Below are 16,017 nucleotides of genomic sequence, written 5' to 3'. Positions count from 1 at the left end.
TACCTCTGGTATGGCTGTGCCAATTATGAGCCACGCTTTCTTTCCCAAAAACAGAAAGTAGTTGCACAACAATACAGCGTGTTCCTGCTCATCTCCTGCCAGCAGAGTCAGGAATTGCTAGGAACAAACAGAAGACACACGTGTAAGTACAGCATTCGTACTGTTTCCATGTCTTACAGAGGTTTCACTCACGTCACATGTGCTCAATAAGTCACAGGTTGCAGAGAAGGAAACCTGATCTGGCAAAGAAGGGATCAGGGAGACATATCGGGCAACAAGGCTCTGCGAGGGAACAGAAGAGGCATCAAGTCAGCTGGTCCGCTAAAAGTGAAACCTGGCGTCACTCAGTGTTCAGCATGATCGCACCGACCGTGGCTTCCTGAGGGTTGTTAGGAAATGCATCCAGGAACTCCTGCGGGGGGTTGAGCGGTCGGATGTAACGAGTGATGAAGACCGTCTTCCCGCTGAGGTCGATGACCGTGGTGATGCAGGGTCGGTCCGGATAGCCTCCGGCTGCGTGTTTCTCAAACTTCTCTGAAGCCTGCAGTAAGCGCTCATCCTCCTGACTGTTGAACTGCATCAAAGTCACCTCAGATTAACACCGACTGTCTTTATGGAAACACTTTTACCTGATGCACAAATCTGCGCAAATGGTGATATAATAGGGTAAAAAGAAAACAATGGACTGTTACCTCTGCTTCCTTTATCTACCGCACCAAGAAGAGCAAAAGCCAATACATAAAAGAAGATAAAGACAAATTACTGAAGTGATATGACACCACATACTTTTAGCTAAACAGTCTGAAACAAGGAATAAAAATTCTAATAAATACATGAAAAGGAAAGATAAAAAAAAAATAGTTAATGTAAAGATATAGTGAAAGGCTTTTATAACTTTTATAACTGTGAAACTTTTCAAACTGTGACATTACAACCACAATGTGACTGTGTTGTATTTTAACCAACACAAAATAGAATCTAGATGTGAAGTGGAAAGAAAATAAATCATGTATATTTTAAAGTGTAGCCTGCATATACATTCAGTCAAATTTACGGTTACCCTTAAATTTTAAAAAAGTACAGCGGAGTACGAGCGGCGATGTGGACCTAAATTTAAGCGCGGTATTTTGTGTTAATACTGTGACAACAAACTGACAGTAAGAACTACTTATTATTTATCTTCTATGGCAGTGATGGCATAACATCACATTACGGAATATATTTATAATATATCAATGACACAGCGTAATGGCATCACAAGCACAATTTGTAAAACACTCAGTTATATTTTCAAATTAATATTTATCGATACTATCATTGTACAAACTGTGGGGAAAATAGTAAAACTACCAACTCTGAAAATACAGACAGTTTTAGGGAGCTTTAAGTGTTAAGTGGAATTTATTGTGACAAAGACGAATCAGAATCCTTATCATGTGAGGAAATTTAACCCAATAAATGCCCACCCCTACAACTTAATGTCTTTAGAAGCCACTTCATAGGTAAGTAGACTCAACATTTGTTGAGACAGGTATTTCAGGTCAGGGTTAAAGGTAAAAGCAGGTTTTGGTGAAACGATATCTCAGGCTTTGAACTGCTCACAGAACACCTTAATCTACTGCACCTCTTCCTCAAGATAAAACTGAGATGAAACACTTTGAAGCTTGTGGTTGTAATGAGATAAAAATTTGAAAAAGTTCAAGGGGTATAAATATTTTGCAAGTTAGTCTAAACTTGAATCAAAAGAAGTCAAAACAGCGATGCGGACATGGACACAAAAAAAAAAAAGAAAAAGAAAAAACCCCAGACATAAATGTGAGACGGGGTTACCTTCTCTCTAACAGACTCTCCAGGCACCAGCTGAGGTTCAACAGTGATGAAGAGCCGTATGAACGTCCCGCCCTGCGTGCTCTGCCACTGGTCATAAACACTGGTGCTGCCGTGCTCCCTGCTGTACCCCAGCAGCACGGCTGGCGTGTTCACTTTGAACGCACCGTCAATCTGCCGGGCAAAGCCAGAAACGTCGATCATTTGGGAAAATGTCTGTTTGTACAAACAACGCAGCGGAGTCTTTACCTTTGACTGAGAGTAAATGGTGCTGAAGGGAATCTTTACCGAGCCCAACCAGTGCTTCTCTATCTGCGTGTGAATGGACGTCGCCCTCGATTTGTCGCTCTGTGCGGCAAAGTTACAGTTGTTATAACTGAAACGGCTGTTTCAGATATAAAATGTGATTTCAGTCGTAGGCAGATCTTTACCGGTCCTGTCTCATACAGCACTTCATCAAATATGTTGATGAAGACTTCATCTTTGACAGACTGCAAACTGCCAGTGCTGTAGTCCCCATTCGGAGCACTGCGGAGAAGACGTTTGAAAAGGAATACCCATTTACTGCTTGACTGACTAGTTAGCGTTCCAGGAATTTTCTCAGGATTCAGGAAATCGTAATGTAAACACAAAATGAATTTTAATATATACAGTTGAACCTTCCTACAAAATACATTGAAGGTTATGGGTGTAACCTGACAAAATGTGAACAGGACAAAAATCAAACTGGACAGGAGATCTATGTTTTAACTTAATAAAATAAAACCTCAAAATAAAACACGAGAGGCAAGCCAAAAAGTCTGCAGTCGGTTACTTAAATGGCAGCTGCAGCTCCTCGTTCCAGCTTGGATTTGGTCCTTCGGCTGTGGTTGTTTGGAGCACCGTGCGCTGGAAGGACACTTCCACAAACGGCCTTACTTGTACCTGTATTACACAAAGTGTGCGTACTTAACATCGATGCTACAGCTCACAGTGTTCCCACAGGGTAATGTCGGGTTGGGGTGTCCTGTACCTGGCTGAGGTACCAATCACTGCCCTGGATGGCACTCTGAGAAGACTGTCCCGGTTTACTGGAATGCAAAAAGTGGGACGGTGTCAGGCATCGCAAACTCCACCATCCAAATACAAGCTTGACATCACGTCTTCTTGAATATTTTTTAAAAAAAAAGAAAAAAAGGTGCTGGCGCTCACCTGCTCTGGGGTTTGCGGATCGGGATGTTGTGGGCCCGGATGACGTTGACGAGCAGTCTGATGTCCCCGTCCGACAGATTCTGCGCTGTGACTTTTTTCCTTTCTTTCCTTTGAGGTTTCAGTGGCCGTTTGGATTCAGCGAGCTTGAACAGGTTAATTCCCAGAAGGCTGTTGGCAGCAAGAGACATGACGTATGAAAACCATTCGTTTAAACTATGTTATGGAAAAGAATAAAAATGGATGGGTGGGATTGTAGGCTACTAACAGTACCCAATGCACCAAGGAGACAGGCAGAGACTCCTGAGGTGAAAATGTGAGGTTCTCTATTGGTTAAAGCTTAAATTGTAGCTTTACTAGAGTGTGACGAAACATATTCTGGATTTTAATTGTTGACCTTTTAAGCAAGGATATTAAAACCAACACTTTGCTGTGGATATAAATGACTTCAAAAAAGGGTTCATGTGTTAGTTACCTCATTATGGTAGCAGTAATAAGATAAAACTGTTATGACTTGTGAATTTTCGCTTGGGTAAAAATATTAGAAAGGAGAGACATCACACACCAGTGCCATAAGATGATGCATGTAAATGTTTCGGTGCCAGTTGTTACATTTTTGCAACATTTAATTGAGGTCCTTCTACACAATCTTTTCCAAAGCCGTTGGAAAAATCTGAAAGTTTATAAGAGGACCGATCTCTGCCGGTGGTCTATAGGCACTAGAGCTTTGGCACCTGCTTTTGCAGCTAAAAATCACACAAAGACAGGGCAGGAGGGATAGGGAGGGGCAAAAGAAAAGCTTTACAAACATACCCTGAACCTGCACCACTGAAAAAATGAAGTGCAAAACGAATAGCATAAACATAGAAAACACATTTTAAACATTCGGTCGCAGATATGAAAAGAACAGCAAACGTATCACTGATGCACTATTCTGCGTACAGGTTATATATTGTACAAAGCAATTTTGTTGGGAAATGTGTAAAAAGTCATGAAGTAAAGTAATCTGGTTTTTTTGTTGTTTTTGCGGTAGCAGAGCAGGCAAAAAAACAATGTCAAGAAATATTTTAAAAACTGGACAAAATCAATGGTGGCACAGAAAATGGTAAACTAAAATATGAGAAAAAGTTATGGTTTGAAATGTCTCTTTTACACACACCCTAAACACCTCAGAAAAAGTTTAAAAATAAAATCTCTAAAAACATGTTGCCATGTTTTCTGACATTTAGCAAATAGTTTGGATTATTCTAAAACTACCAGAGAAGTTTGGTCTGAATTAATGTCAGACAGTGAGAAAAAATACATAGATTTATTTTTATATCTTCAAATGTCTGGATTCAACTATAAATGATGCTTTCCAAATTTAGGCTTACAATCAAGGGACTGTACTTTATTATCAAACTGTGCAGTTTGAATATCAAGTACTTTGAAGAGCTTTATACAGAAGTCAAGCACTTCCCAAACCTTGAAAACACCTCATTGATATTCAAGCATTTTCAAGGATTTCAAGCACCCGTACAAACCCTGTCAAAGAAAAAAAAAAACGTTGCCTCTGTGTATTTTATTTATTCCCTGTGAGCCAAGAGGTCAGGGATTACTAGATAAACTTTTCTAGAAAAAGGGAAATGTATGAATAAAAAAAGCTCCCGTTACATTAATTGTAAAGGGAATATCAAGTGTGTCAATACTTGTGGCACCACTGATTTTGCAAAAAAACAACAACACATTTCTCATAAATTTAAGGTTTTCTAGATTTATTTATTTTTTGTTAGAGCAACTGGAATAAAAAATTTACTTATTTTGGGGCTTTTTATGCAGACCTATAAAGTTTAGTATGAATCTGATCATAAGAGAGTGTCGCACATTTCTAAGACCGTCAAACCAATTGTTTGGATTAGTATTTTACGGTCGAAACAAATTAATCTTACTTCTTAGAACCTTCTTAGAATAAACAATAAAAAGAGAGTGAACTTTGCAAGAGGAGAGGTAAAATGTCTGGTTTAATATTCACCCAATGCTTGGTATCTCTTCTTCGATCACCAGGTCGGACAGTTGGTAGTGATGTTTAGTGTGAATAAATCTGTTGATGACCGATTCCCGTATCTATGAGGCAATGGCAGCAGCAACACGGCTCATTCAACGGCACAGAAAACAAAGATAAATCTCAGTTTCTACATTAAAAAATAGCATTTAGACACCTGCTGAAGGTATTTGGCCACAGCAGCTCTGTGAGGATCCAGGTGTTGCCTGGTGTCAATCGTCTCCCCCTCTCTCAATCTTTTTTCATAATCCTAAACTCATTCAGACCAAAGCGAAAGAAGAACGATTGTTACAACTCACAAATCGTCTGAGAATCCTTTTCAGAATATTCCGCGACTTGGTACGGCGTTGGAAGGCTGACCTGGAAAACCTTGTCAGAGATCTCCCTCTCCAGAAGAGGAACAAATTTGTAATTGCGAAACTCGGGAACCTCCTGGTTCCTCAGCCTGAGCAGGCGGAACCTCTTGGACCTCTCCATCTCCTCATCGCTTACAAAGTTGAACTCCTCCTGCAGGTGTTCAAGACGAAAGTAGTCGGGAGCGGCCACCTCGCCACTGGTCGCCACCTGTGAAGACACGACGGCTGTTCTTATCCGGGGTTTTGACTTTATCCTGGGGAAATCCAGGAAAACAATCTCGTGTGCTACGCACTTTCAGCAGGTGCATGATGGAGGTGTTCTTGGGATCGTTGGGGTCCAGTCGCGACTGTATGGCCCACTCACCGATCTTTTTCATGTCATACAATCCGGACGCCCCGATGTACGAGACGGCATCCAGATGGCCTGGCCCTCTAAGACGCAGAAATACACAATTGTTGATGTATGGGAAAAAGTCTAGGCGTGAGATTTTTTCTGTCTAGGAGTGAGATGTGAGGCGTGATTAAGGAATTTCACTAGTTTTGTTTGCAGGCTGAATGGTTTCTTGCCATCTTGTTTGTACCCTAACACCTCCCAACTCAACATCTGAATTTGGGGGGGGGTTTTTAGTGCTTTTTCAACAAATTTTGAAACAGCACAACACTGAAGGTGGTTTTTGATTAGGCTATGTGGTAAAAAAATATTTCACAGATTTACTGGCATCAGGATCAACAAAATCAGATTTCTTTATAGATCAATAATACAGACTTATTAAATCAGAAATGGATTATCCTTCACTAAATGGAGAGCTTGTTTGAGTGATGATGACTGGTAGATTAACTGGTAGCACAAGCAGTGGTATTACAAACGGAGGGCAAGGGGAGGCTAAGGCTCCTTCAGGCTATGTTCATGTAACAGAAAGGCATACAGAGCCATCTTCCTCAATGAAGGTGCACACATAAACCCCGACAAGTAAATAAATAAAACTATATGTTTTTTTTAATTCTTTTTTAGCTGTACTCAACTAAAGAATTTTCTGGCTACCCCATAAAAATTTTCTGAGGGTGCCACATGTCCAGTTTAAGACTGTGACCATAGAGGATCTATAAACTCTTTAGTTCCTCCCTCAGTTTTCCACATATTTCGCACGTATACAGAACTTTGTGAACAGTTTCTCTGCAAAAATAATTCAACCAGGTTTTACAAATATTCTGGAAACATTTGCTACACATAGATATATATGTGTAGCAAATGGCAAATGTACATTTGGCAAGGTAAATGTATTTGTCCTTGCCAAAGCAGACCCGTTGTCATTATCTGTGTAGTAGGAATTCAACCTTACACCATCTGAGAAGCTCTTAGATCTGCGGTGTTGGTTTCATGGGCGCCAGGTCGGGAGCCACTTTGTTTACTTTGCAAATCGACCATTGTCCCCCTGTGACAGTGAGTACCTGTAAGCGCCAGCAGGATGCTGAGAAAGAGGCGGTGCGAGTGGGACACCTTCTTCCCCGACGCCCCACGACACGCAGCAGGACAGCTTTCCGGACGTCAGCAGAGTCAGTTTGTTGCTGCCATCGGACTCAAAGGAGAGCGGCACATCTGAAGGCACGGACAGAGAAAGAGGGTCGATGAAATGGCAAGAGCATGTGCCGGTACTCCTTCATGCTTTTGAAGTTTTGCTCCCAATGAATCAGGAACTTTTTTTTTTGCATTCTTTTTAAACAGCCAAGTTTTAATTGTATTTGAACTCGCTTTTATTTCTGCTTTCGCACCTGATTATGACTACATTAGTGTTTGTTTACAGCTGTGGTTGACACAGTACTTTTACAAGATTAACAAAGAACTAAATCACAAAAACACATTTTTCATATCTCGTTTCAACTAGAGTAGAGAAGTCTAAATTTCAGGATTCATTCACTTTCAAACTTCTACAGCACCACACTTGAACTACAGAAAACAGCTTCTCAGCTCTGTTTTATATAATTTATATCAGTTAATAATATTGTGGTGTAGTATTTCGCACTCTACAGCAGAGACAAAGTAAACCTTAATATAACAAATGTCTATGTTTTGAAATTTGCGTGCGTCCTACACAGGTGACTGATCTGAAATAGTTTCAAAATAAAATCTCTGAAAAAGAGTTTTCTGGTATTTTACAAATAGAAATAATTTTGGTCATTCTAACTGACCTAAAGCAAGAGAAATTTGGTCTAATTTAATTTTAGAGGTTGATGGAAAAATGTGCCTGTGTGTTTCAGTGTCTTTACATATCTCGTTTCAACTGTAAACAAAGTTTTACAAAACTGCGCAGTTTGAACATCGAGCACTTTCCAAACCTTAAAAACACTGAATTGAAATTCCAGCAACACCTGTACGAATCATGATATTTGGAGCAGGAAAAATATAGAAATTAGGAGTGACATGACACTTTTGCAGAGTACTGTCTGCTTTCCGGGTATTTTTAGTCGAAAGTAGAGTGATCTGAAAAAAAAAAACAAGTACCACTTCCAACTCCCTCATGATCAAACATCACGTGCTGGTTGCTGCTGAACTCAATTTCCTCTATAGGGGCTCTGCCTGTAACCACTGAAGGGTCGGGTACAGGAACAAACACCTGAGCCAGCAGGGAGTATGATGACCCAATCTCCTCAAACACCTGCTCAGACACAGTACACAAACACAACAGGGTAAAACAAAACGACTACAATGGGTAACTGAACCGAAATATGCAGGAACAGACAGAAGAGTTTTACTGTACCTGCAGATTAATGCTCTGTGGACAGTTGAGCACCTTCAGATTGAAAATTTGTCCAAAGTGAACCCTGAAGTCGGTGCTCAGGGAGCGACTGTCTGTTCTGGAAACTTCCTTGTAGTTGTAAAGGATCTTGATGAAAAGAGAGCGCCTCGACACATCTTCCCTACGAGCTACTTCAGCCCTGAAAGATGATGCAGAACCTCTCAGTGTGGAGAACAATAACAGGGTCGATGAAGGTTTCGCCAACTCAAATTTAAAACATTTTAAGACCATTCCTAAACATGGGGCTCCCACTGGTATTTAGAAAAAAAAAAACATGACTTTTCCACGACTCTGCACATGACCATGCACAACAGGTACAGAAAGAAAAGTGTATAACTGAAAGAGTAACCCCAACAGGTTGAACTGCAGCAAACATGTAAAAGTGCAGTGAAGGCAGACAGGGAGGAAATATAAATGACGTTGTTACCATCGATATGGTAACAACCGTTGCTAAGACGGTTGTGTACATTCGCTGTGTAGAAGCGATATTTCTTCTAATTGAGTTATTTTGTATTGCAGGTGAGCTGGTGATGTTCATAATATATCCTATGGTATGTTATTGTGTTCTGTAAAGTATCAATTACCACATTGAGTTCCGTATTAATATTGTTCCTGTTGTAAGTTATTTTTACTTTGTGAACCACATTTTTTTTCAGAACCTAACACATTTAAAGGCCTTCTTTTAGATACATGGATTTATGACTTTTTCAGGATACGTGGACACCCAAAATACACCATTTGGCAAATATTCTGGCATCAGGAGGATTTGAAAGCTGTTACTTGAAGGTGCCTACCTTGGACAGAGATCGCTGGCTGTGATGCCTCCTGATGTAGACAGCTCTGGGATCAGAATGGGCTCGCCTGGTTTCCTACGTATCCTGGAGGCTTTTTCTCTCACCCACCGCTCCAGGGAGTCAACTTCCGGCCTTTCTGGAACCTCCGGTTTCACGGGGTCTTCCTCAAATGGATCCTCTGACTCAATCTCATCCTGTTCTTCTTCTTCTCCTGCTTCTTGTTCTTCTTCATCTTCTTCCGTGTCGTCCTGTGTTTGGCCTTTCTTTTTCTTTTTCTTCTTTTTTCGCTTGGCTTTCTGCAAACATTGAATATGAGAACAGGTGCTTGAATATGAATGTGAGCCTGGCGAAGTAAACAGGCTGCACTATGACTGGTAGGCACCTGCTTCTTCCTCCAGAGTTTCCAAACTTCCAGCTGCTTGTTAAACTCTGCTAGCTTCTTTTGGTACTGCTCCTCACTTTCTGCTTCCAGTTCCAAAACTTCTTTCAGGATTTCGCCTTCATACTCCCACTCATCCAAAGCCCGATCTACATTCTCCCTGAAGAAGTGACATAAAAAAATGGAAATGTGACACAAATGAACACAAAGCTCTGATGAGAAGCAGATAAGTACAACAAGTAGTTGTTTTTACATTTTCTCGTGTTATGATCACAAACTGTGATGAATTTTATTCGGATCTCATTAGAACAACACAAAGTTAAATGAAATTGATGCATAAGATTGGAAAAACAAATACAAATCTGAAAAGTGGATTCTTTTACTAAATAGATGGATTCTGAAGGTAACTTGTTACAGTGGGTTTTATTTTGTGCCATGTCTTTTTCTTTCTAACATTAGGGCGGCTGCACATTCTTAAAAAGTCTTAAATGCATCTAAAATTAAGGACTTATATATAGTGGCTTAAATTAGTTTAAAGGCATTATTATTTTTGGCAGTTTTTTCCTTGTGGGACCGACGTGCAGACATCTTGAATTTTGTGACTTGAGCTGGATGAAGCCATCGATAAATAGTTGCTAACATACCCTTGCTAACTAGCTAGTTAGCTTTTCTGTGTCTATCATGGGTAATTGCAAAGTTTTGGCTAGTTAGCAGGATGACAATCATTTTTGCCACATCTAGCGAGGCTAGATGCATTCTCTGAAAAAATAAACAAAAAACTTTTAAGCTTGGAACTACACAGGTTAAGGCTGTAGAAATCCATATGCAGTGTAATACAACGGAATCCGCAATATATTTATAGCTTTTTGAGGTCTTAAATTTCATTCAGGGAGGCATTAAAATGTCTTAAAAGCCTTAAGATTCTACTTCCTGAAACCTACAGAAACCCTGAGGAAAATGTTGAAAACCAAGTGTCATTTTCCTTCCACCTCATTGTTACCCTGCACATTGTGTTGGTCCTTCATATAAAATCCATTGAGGTTTGTTACTATAATGAGGAAATTACTGAAGGAGAGGAATCATTTTCACAGTGAAGCGACATCAGGCAGAAATTTTAAGATTAACTAATGATGTTTTCGTTGAGAAGTCTATGAATGAAGTAGTCACCTTCTGAGAAAAAGCTTAAAAGGTGTATTGGTATACTTCTGAAAGTCTCTCAGGGACTTGATCTCCTTCCACACTTTAATGATGCTCCTCAGCAGAGTCCTGTCTTTCTCCTGCTCCAAGTCACGCAGCTGCCGAGTGTTCCTATTGTGGACGCGTAGGAAAACTGGTTCGTTACGTAGCCAGTACTGTTGTACCAGCTACTGAACAGAGTCCTCACCTCACTTCTAGACTGTACTCAGAAATCCTGTGCTGCAGGGCCTCGGAGGAGCCCTGCTCACCGTGGATCCTTATCATGTTCCGCAGAGCTTTCCTCAGGCCGTTCAACTACAGCAGAATGAACCCAATAGGATACCAGACTACCAGATAAACACAGCAATAAAGCATCTTGGAAGAAAAGAAGCAAAATCGGGTTGGTGTGAGGACTGCTTTAATCCACTAGAGTTTACCTTCTCTGTAAGGTGTCCTGTGAGATTATTCTGTTGCCTGCTGAGGTACTGATCGTACAGCTGAGCTAGCCGCGATGCCAGGACGTGTTCGCGGCTGAAGAGAGGATGATGGGAGAAGATCAGCCCTGAGACATCAACGTCAAGCTGGTAGTCTCCCTCGGGGTCCGTGGCACCAGCAATGTACAGGTTTGCGTACTGGGACTTTATAGCCTAAGACATAAATATAAAACACAATTACCCATCATCCACTGTCCTGAAGGATGTGTGTTCGGTCAATCGTTTTGTGAACATTTCATAGATAGAGAGATTTAAATTGTTTCAGAACATCTTTTGTACAATTTATGAGCACAAATGTCAGTATCACAGCCTTCGGATCCTGCTGGTTTACAACTCACAGCCTTCACTAACAGGGGGGTTTCTCCTGGATAATTTTCCCCAGCGATACCTTCTGTGTTGCAGTGCAAATGTATGTGTCCAAATGCATTCAGTTGAATTTGGTTAAGGCAAAAACATAGTGTAGGAAAATTCTAAACTTTGACTAGAACCTTTTGAAAAGGTTGCCACAAAATGAGGAATTATAGGCCACAACAGTCACAAAAAAACATCCCAATATGCTGGAAAAACTATAAAAATGCAAGCAAAGTCGCTCACCATGTTCTGCATTGTTACTATCAACATCAGATTCTGCTGATCAACATATTTCTTGGATGGATGGATTGGCTGTGAAGGAGTGTCTGACCTTCCTATATACAGTTTGCAGAGCAGGATCCAGCTCCTCATCCATGTGGAAGAGGGGTGGCCTTGTGGACGATTCCTTTATGGGGTCAGGCAGAGCAAGAATCTTCCCATCATCTCCAAACCATTTGCTTCCCTTCAAGAAAAAATGATAATAAAAAAAAACTTATACGCATAATTCTAAAATTGAACACAGTTCTTTATACGAAACAGTTTAGCGGATCAGCTGGTGATACCTCAGCCATTTTCAAAACGCGATTCTCTGAAATGTTTTCGTTGGTCAAAGATACGGCAGGCCGTTGTCCCACGTAGAGGCCCTCGTCCTCCAGAAAGCGGGGCTTCGTGTTTTCAGGCAGCTTGACGGAGGTTGGGACTGTAAAGATTTTTGCACAATTCCAGTTAGACCAGTTGTGAGTGTTAAGGGTTACTGCTAAAACGTGTGTTACCTGTTAGAAAGCTCGGAGTGAACAGGAGTTCACGCTCTCGTTGGACGCGCGTTTTGAAACCAACATACTCCGCTTTCCTGACTTCCACAAAGTCCTGAGGCGAATGGTCAATGACGAATAAATCGTCTTCATTTCGCACCAGAGGAGCTTCTTCACTCTTAGGCAAGGTGTAAAACAAGAGTCAGTCACTCACTACTTTCCAGCGTAATGCAGTGCCTTGATTTTTCTTAAACGTTTCCACATTTTTCTATGCTATATTCACAAAACTCAATTTATTTTGGGTGGTGCTATTTTGTGTTTCTGTTCATAATGTCGGACATAGGCCTGTCACAATAACAAATATTAGTGAATGATAGATTATTCCTGTATTTATTTTGATAATTACAGGGATAAGTATTGAAAATGGTTGCTTTTTGAGAAGTAATATATTGATGATGGCGTCTCAAAGACTGACGGACTTAAAAACGAACACAACAACCAAAAACAATGAATGAAAACAAAATAATAAAAAAACACACACAAACCCAAACCATAAATAAATTGATAATAAAGTCTGTGTGAACAAGACTTCATTGCCCTTCAAATAAATATTTAAAGCTCATTTTAATTTATCATGCTATTAATTGATTAACTTCTTACTGCGACAAGTTTAGTTGCACAGTTACAATTAAAAAGAAAAAGAGTCTGTTGCCCATCTGTTGCCCCGTCCCAGGCTCTGTTTTTCACTGGCTGTCAGTAGCATGTTAGCAGTAGAGGCAGTTTTCAGTTCACCCTGCATCCAGATCTACAAATTTCAAACATGTTAGTGTGACTCTGACTGAGATGCCGTCCAGTCCCCTCACACACTTGCAGACTCCAGTCTTCACCTCATCTCACACCAAATGTTACCTGGAACTCATTTTGGTCTTGATTATCTTCCTCTGCTTCATCCTCCTCTTCCTCCTCAGCTTCCTCTTGTCCGTTTTCATCTCTTTCGTCCTCCTCAACTCCGTCTCTCTGTTTTTGTCTCTTCCTGCTCTTACTCTCTGGCTTACTTGGCTGGTCAGGCTCATAGTTAAATGTAAAGAAATTGTATGCTTCTTCAGCAGTTGGGAAGTCTTTTTCTACCTTGATTTGGAAAGGTGGAAAAAAAAAAAAGCATGTGAACAGAAATATTAGTTTTAAGAGAAATATTAATGTCAGTATGCAGCTTACTCTTCTAGCCGGCTCTCGAAACTTGACTCTGGTGCGAAGGGTCAGGGGGTCGTCATGTCTTCCTGAACTGACTGGATGAGCCTAGCAAACACTAGAAAGTTACTTATACTGCTGTACTTTGTTACACATATTCAGATGTCTTTCAAATCACCTTTCTATCGAATCTTGTTATGGTGTCTCTGTCTTTGAGCCGTTGGAGTCGACTGACCGGCTCACTAGAATCCTCTGAAGTTTCCTGCTGCTGAAGGCTCTCTGCTTTAGACTGCAAAGCAGCATACATACACTGGCACTCACGGACTGACAGGCATATGAATGGTAATAGTCTTACTTATATAAAAAGGGAAAAAGAGAAACTGAAATTTACCCTCGCTGCTCTCAGCTTCTCTTGCAAATGCCGTGTCACAAAAGTGTCTAAATGCAGAGAGCTGGAGGGCTGCTCAGATTTTACCGAGACTCCTACAAGAAACAGCAGTCAGGACAATGTGACACTATGAATAAATTAAGCAATAGACTGTAAATGCATTGTTCAAATTAACATTAAACTGCATAGAAAGTCTTGCAAGAATATAGACCTTCCTCAACTATTTAAACTTTTGTCACATTATATCCACATTCACTAATTTATTTATTTATTTATTTATTTATTTTATGAAATAGGCTAAAAACAAAGTAATGTATAACTGTGAAGTTAAGAAAAATGCATAAATGGTTTTCAAGCTTATTTGTTTTTCAGGAAAAATAAATATCTGGAAATCTATGGTATGCATTTGTATTCATCTGTTTCCCCCCCCTCCCATCCTTATAAAAAATAGCTACATTCTGTCAGACTGTATTTCCAGATTTTCAGATGATTTCAGGTCTGGACTTTGACTAGCCAATAACTGATCTAAAGTCAGTGGGTTAGGTAATGGCAGGGGATTTTTTTTTAATCAAATACATTTTTAAAGATATATATAAAACATATTTACAAATGGCTAAAAATCAATATATTGGCTGCTGGTGTATTTTCTGTTGTCATTGTTCTCCTGTTTAATTTGCTGAAAAGCATACTCAACTCAGTCAGGGTCAAATGTTCACACTTACTTTTTGAGTCAAAGACTGAGAAGTTTGGATGCTACTGATCCATACAGCTCTGGCCGTATTCCTACCTTGTAATGTAAGTTGTAAATATTGCCTTTTATCTGGCACACGAACATTTGACCACATTTCTCCTTTCCTAGCCTTCCTGCTGTCTGTATATTTTAGGATTCATTTTAAAAATTCTTGTTCTTTAATTTTTTCTTCACCGTTTTTATTTTTTGTTGTTGTTTTATTAATATAGGGCTGCTTTGTTGGCTTTCTTATGGTCATATTGACTTTATTATTGGCTTATTATTGCATTATATGACTGCTGGTTCCTTTATTCTGTGCAGAGCCTATGGTCCTGTGGTCCTCTATAAATAAAGCTAGTATGGTATGGCACTTCAGAGTTAGATGCTACTTTGTGTTTGTCTGTTACAGTAGATACCAATAAAAATGCATAAAAATATGAGGTTGTTATGTGACAAAAACGGAAAAGGTTTAAAGGGGTAGACACAAACCTCTCTGAGAACCAGTTGGAGGTCTTGTAAAAACCACAGAATCATCCACCCTACTAGATGGTCCCTCATTTGGACTGTTGTACTCTGTGGGGGAATCTTCCCCAACATCCTCATCCTGGACGAAAGATTGTTCCAGCAACTAATCAACAAGAGCCACCAGTGATATTAGGCATAATGGGAGTAAAACTGAGCCAACATAAAAAAAAATCCCAGACAACTGGGTTGCACCTTTGTCTTCCTCTTTTCTCTCTGGGCTCTCAGTGTGCGTCTCAGAGTCTCTCCTGGGTCCTCATCGCTGCCCTCAGCTTCCTAGTGGAAGACAGAAGTTTTAGAGCAGGCAGAAACACAGAGTCCACATCCACGCTGGTATTAGCCACTAAAGCTGCAGGAAGGCTTAGGATGAAGGGAAATTTGTGTTGAAGAGCCAGCAGCACACACAGGAGATATAAGCTAAGCTACAATACACAAACCAACCTTCATTGCAGTCGGTTGCTTGTCCACATTGAACTTGGCAGACGGAACCAGAGCCTATCGAGTACAGTTAGATTTATCAGAGCGTTAGCAGCTCCTGTTTCTGTGCTTTCTTCCTTCCCTCGGGTCATGTTCTGGCTTGTTAAAAGGGACGCTTCATATTGGCCTGACAGAATTAAGTATGCATGCACGCGCTAAATATTAAATACTCTGGTACGATATTTAGGCTTCATTTAACCTTAAAAGTTCAATTACTTTACCTGAATGTCGTCCTCGTTTTTGTTTTTTACCAAAGTATCTTGCAAGGCCCGCCGTTTCTTTCGTAGTTTCTCCCGAATGTCGCTAAAAATTTGTTTCAACACAGGAAATTATGTTTTATTAGTAACCAAGCTTTAAAAAAGGTAATTCACAGACTTGCTTGTTACCCGAAATGTTTACCTTGATGCAGCCATTTTTTTCCTTCAACATTCACTAGCATGTGGTGAAAATGTTACATTTATAACAGTATAACTGTGCGTATAGATGAGTGCTATCTTTTAGACAAAGATAATTTTCTCCTAATGTCTGGGACTCCGTTAACGCTGCCTAGTAACGACGT

At 40.2% G+C, this 16,017-nt stretch overlaps 1 protein-coding gene across 3 annotated transcripts in view; it reads right to left on the bottom strand.

Moving 5' to 3' along the window:
* The window catches only part of cc2d2a (coiled-coil and C2 domain containing 2A), a 19,121-nt gene extending 3,104 nt beyond the window's left edge, over nt 1–16,017 (bottom strand). The window contains exons 1-34 of one of the 3 annotated variants that reach the window (XM_044130060.1): nt 15,858–16,017; nt 15,680–15,761; nt 15,423–15,476; nt 15,177–15,257; nt 14,949–15,087; nt 13,733–13,824; nt 13,520–13,630; nt 13,369–13,449; nt 13,063–13,281; nt 12,175–12,331; nt 11,965–12,101; nt 11,733–11,864; nt 10,994–11,203; nt 10,765–10,871; nt 10,548–10,688; nt 9,384–9,540; nt 9,002–9,297; nt 8,169–8,346; nt 7,913–8,066; nt 6,862–7,009; nt 5,706–5,844; nt 5,417–5,620; nt 5,214–5,306; nt 5,027–5,118; nt 3,019–3,186; nt 2,840–2,897; nt 2,642–2,751; nt 2,259–2,355; nt 2,077–2,175; nt 1,831–2,001; nt 693–707; nt 371–574; nt 193–282; nt 4–117 (exon numbers count right to left, since the gene is read on the bottom strand). In XM_044130060.1, the coding sequence (XP_043985995.1) occupies nt 4–117; nt 193–282; nt 371–574; nt 693–707; nt 1,831–2,001; nt 2,077–2,175; nt 2,259–2,355; nt 2,642–2,751; nt 2,840–2,897; nt 3,019–3,186; nt 5,027–5,118; nt 5,214–5,306; nt 5,417–5,620; nt 5,706–5,844; nt 6,862–7,009; nt 7,913–8,066; nt 8,169–8,346; nt 9,002–9,297; nt 9,384–9,540; nt 10,548–10,688; nt 10,765–10,871; nt 10,994–11,203; nt 11,733–11,864; nt 11,965–12,101; nt 12,175–12,331; nt 13,063–13,281; nt 13,369–13,449; nt 13,520–13,630; nt 13,733–13,824; nt 14,949–15,087; nt 15,177–15,257; nt 15,423–15,476; nt 15,680–15,761; nt 15,858–15,871 (4,344 nt within the window). In that variant the 5' untranslated portion in view covers nt 15,872–16,017. Of the gene's footprint in view, nt 1–3; nt 118–192; nt 283–370; nt 575–692; nt 708–1,830; nt 2,002–2,076; nt 2,176–2,258; nt 2,356–2,641; nt 2,752–2,839; nt 2,898–3,018; nt 3,187–5,026; nt 5,119–5,213; nt 5,307–5,416; nt 5,621–5,705; nt 5,845–6,861; nt 7,010–7,912; nt 8,067–8,168; nt 8,347–9,001; nt 9,298–9,383; nt 9,541–10,547; nt 10,689–10,764; nt 10,872–10,993; nt 11,204–11,732; nt 11,865–11,964; nt 12,102–12,174; nt 12,332–13,062; nt 13,282–13,368; nt 13,450–13,519; nt 13,631–13,732; nt 13,825–14,948; nt 15,088–15,176; nt 15,258–15,422; nt 15,586–15,679; nt 15,764–15,857 lie in introns of those variants that run through there. The other 2 variants (XM_044130061.1, XM_044130062.1) reach the window with 2 other exon arrangements.

The sequence above is a fragment of the Gambusia affinis genome, linkage group LG10, assembly GCF_019740435.1.
Source record: "Gambusia affinis linkage group LG10, SWU_Gaff_1.0, whole genome shotgun sequence".
Taxonomy (NCBI): domain Eukaryota; kingdom Metazoa; phylum Chordata; class Actinopteri; order Cyprinodontiformes; family Poeciliidae; genus Gambusia; species Gambusia affinis.
The sequence above is the reverse complement of the archived record's forward strand: the minus strand, read 5'-3'. Positions and strand labels throughout refer to the sequence as shown.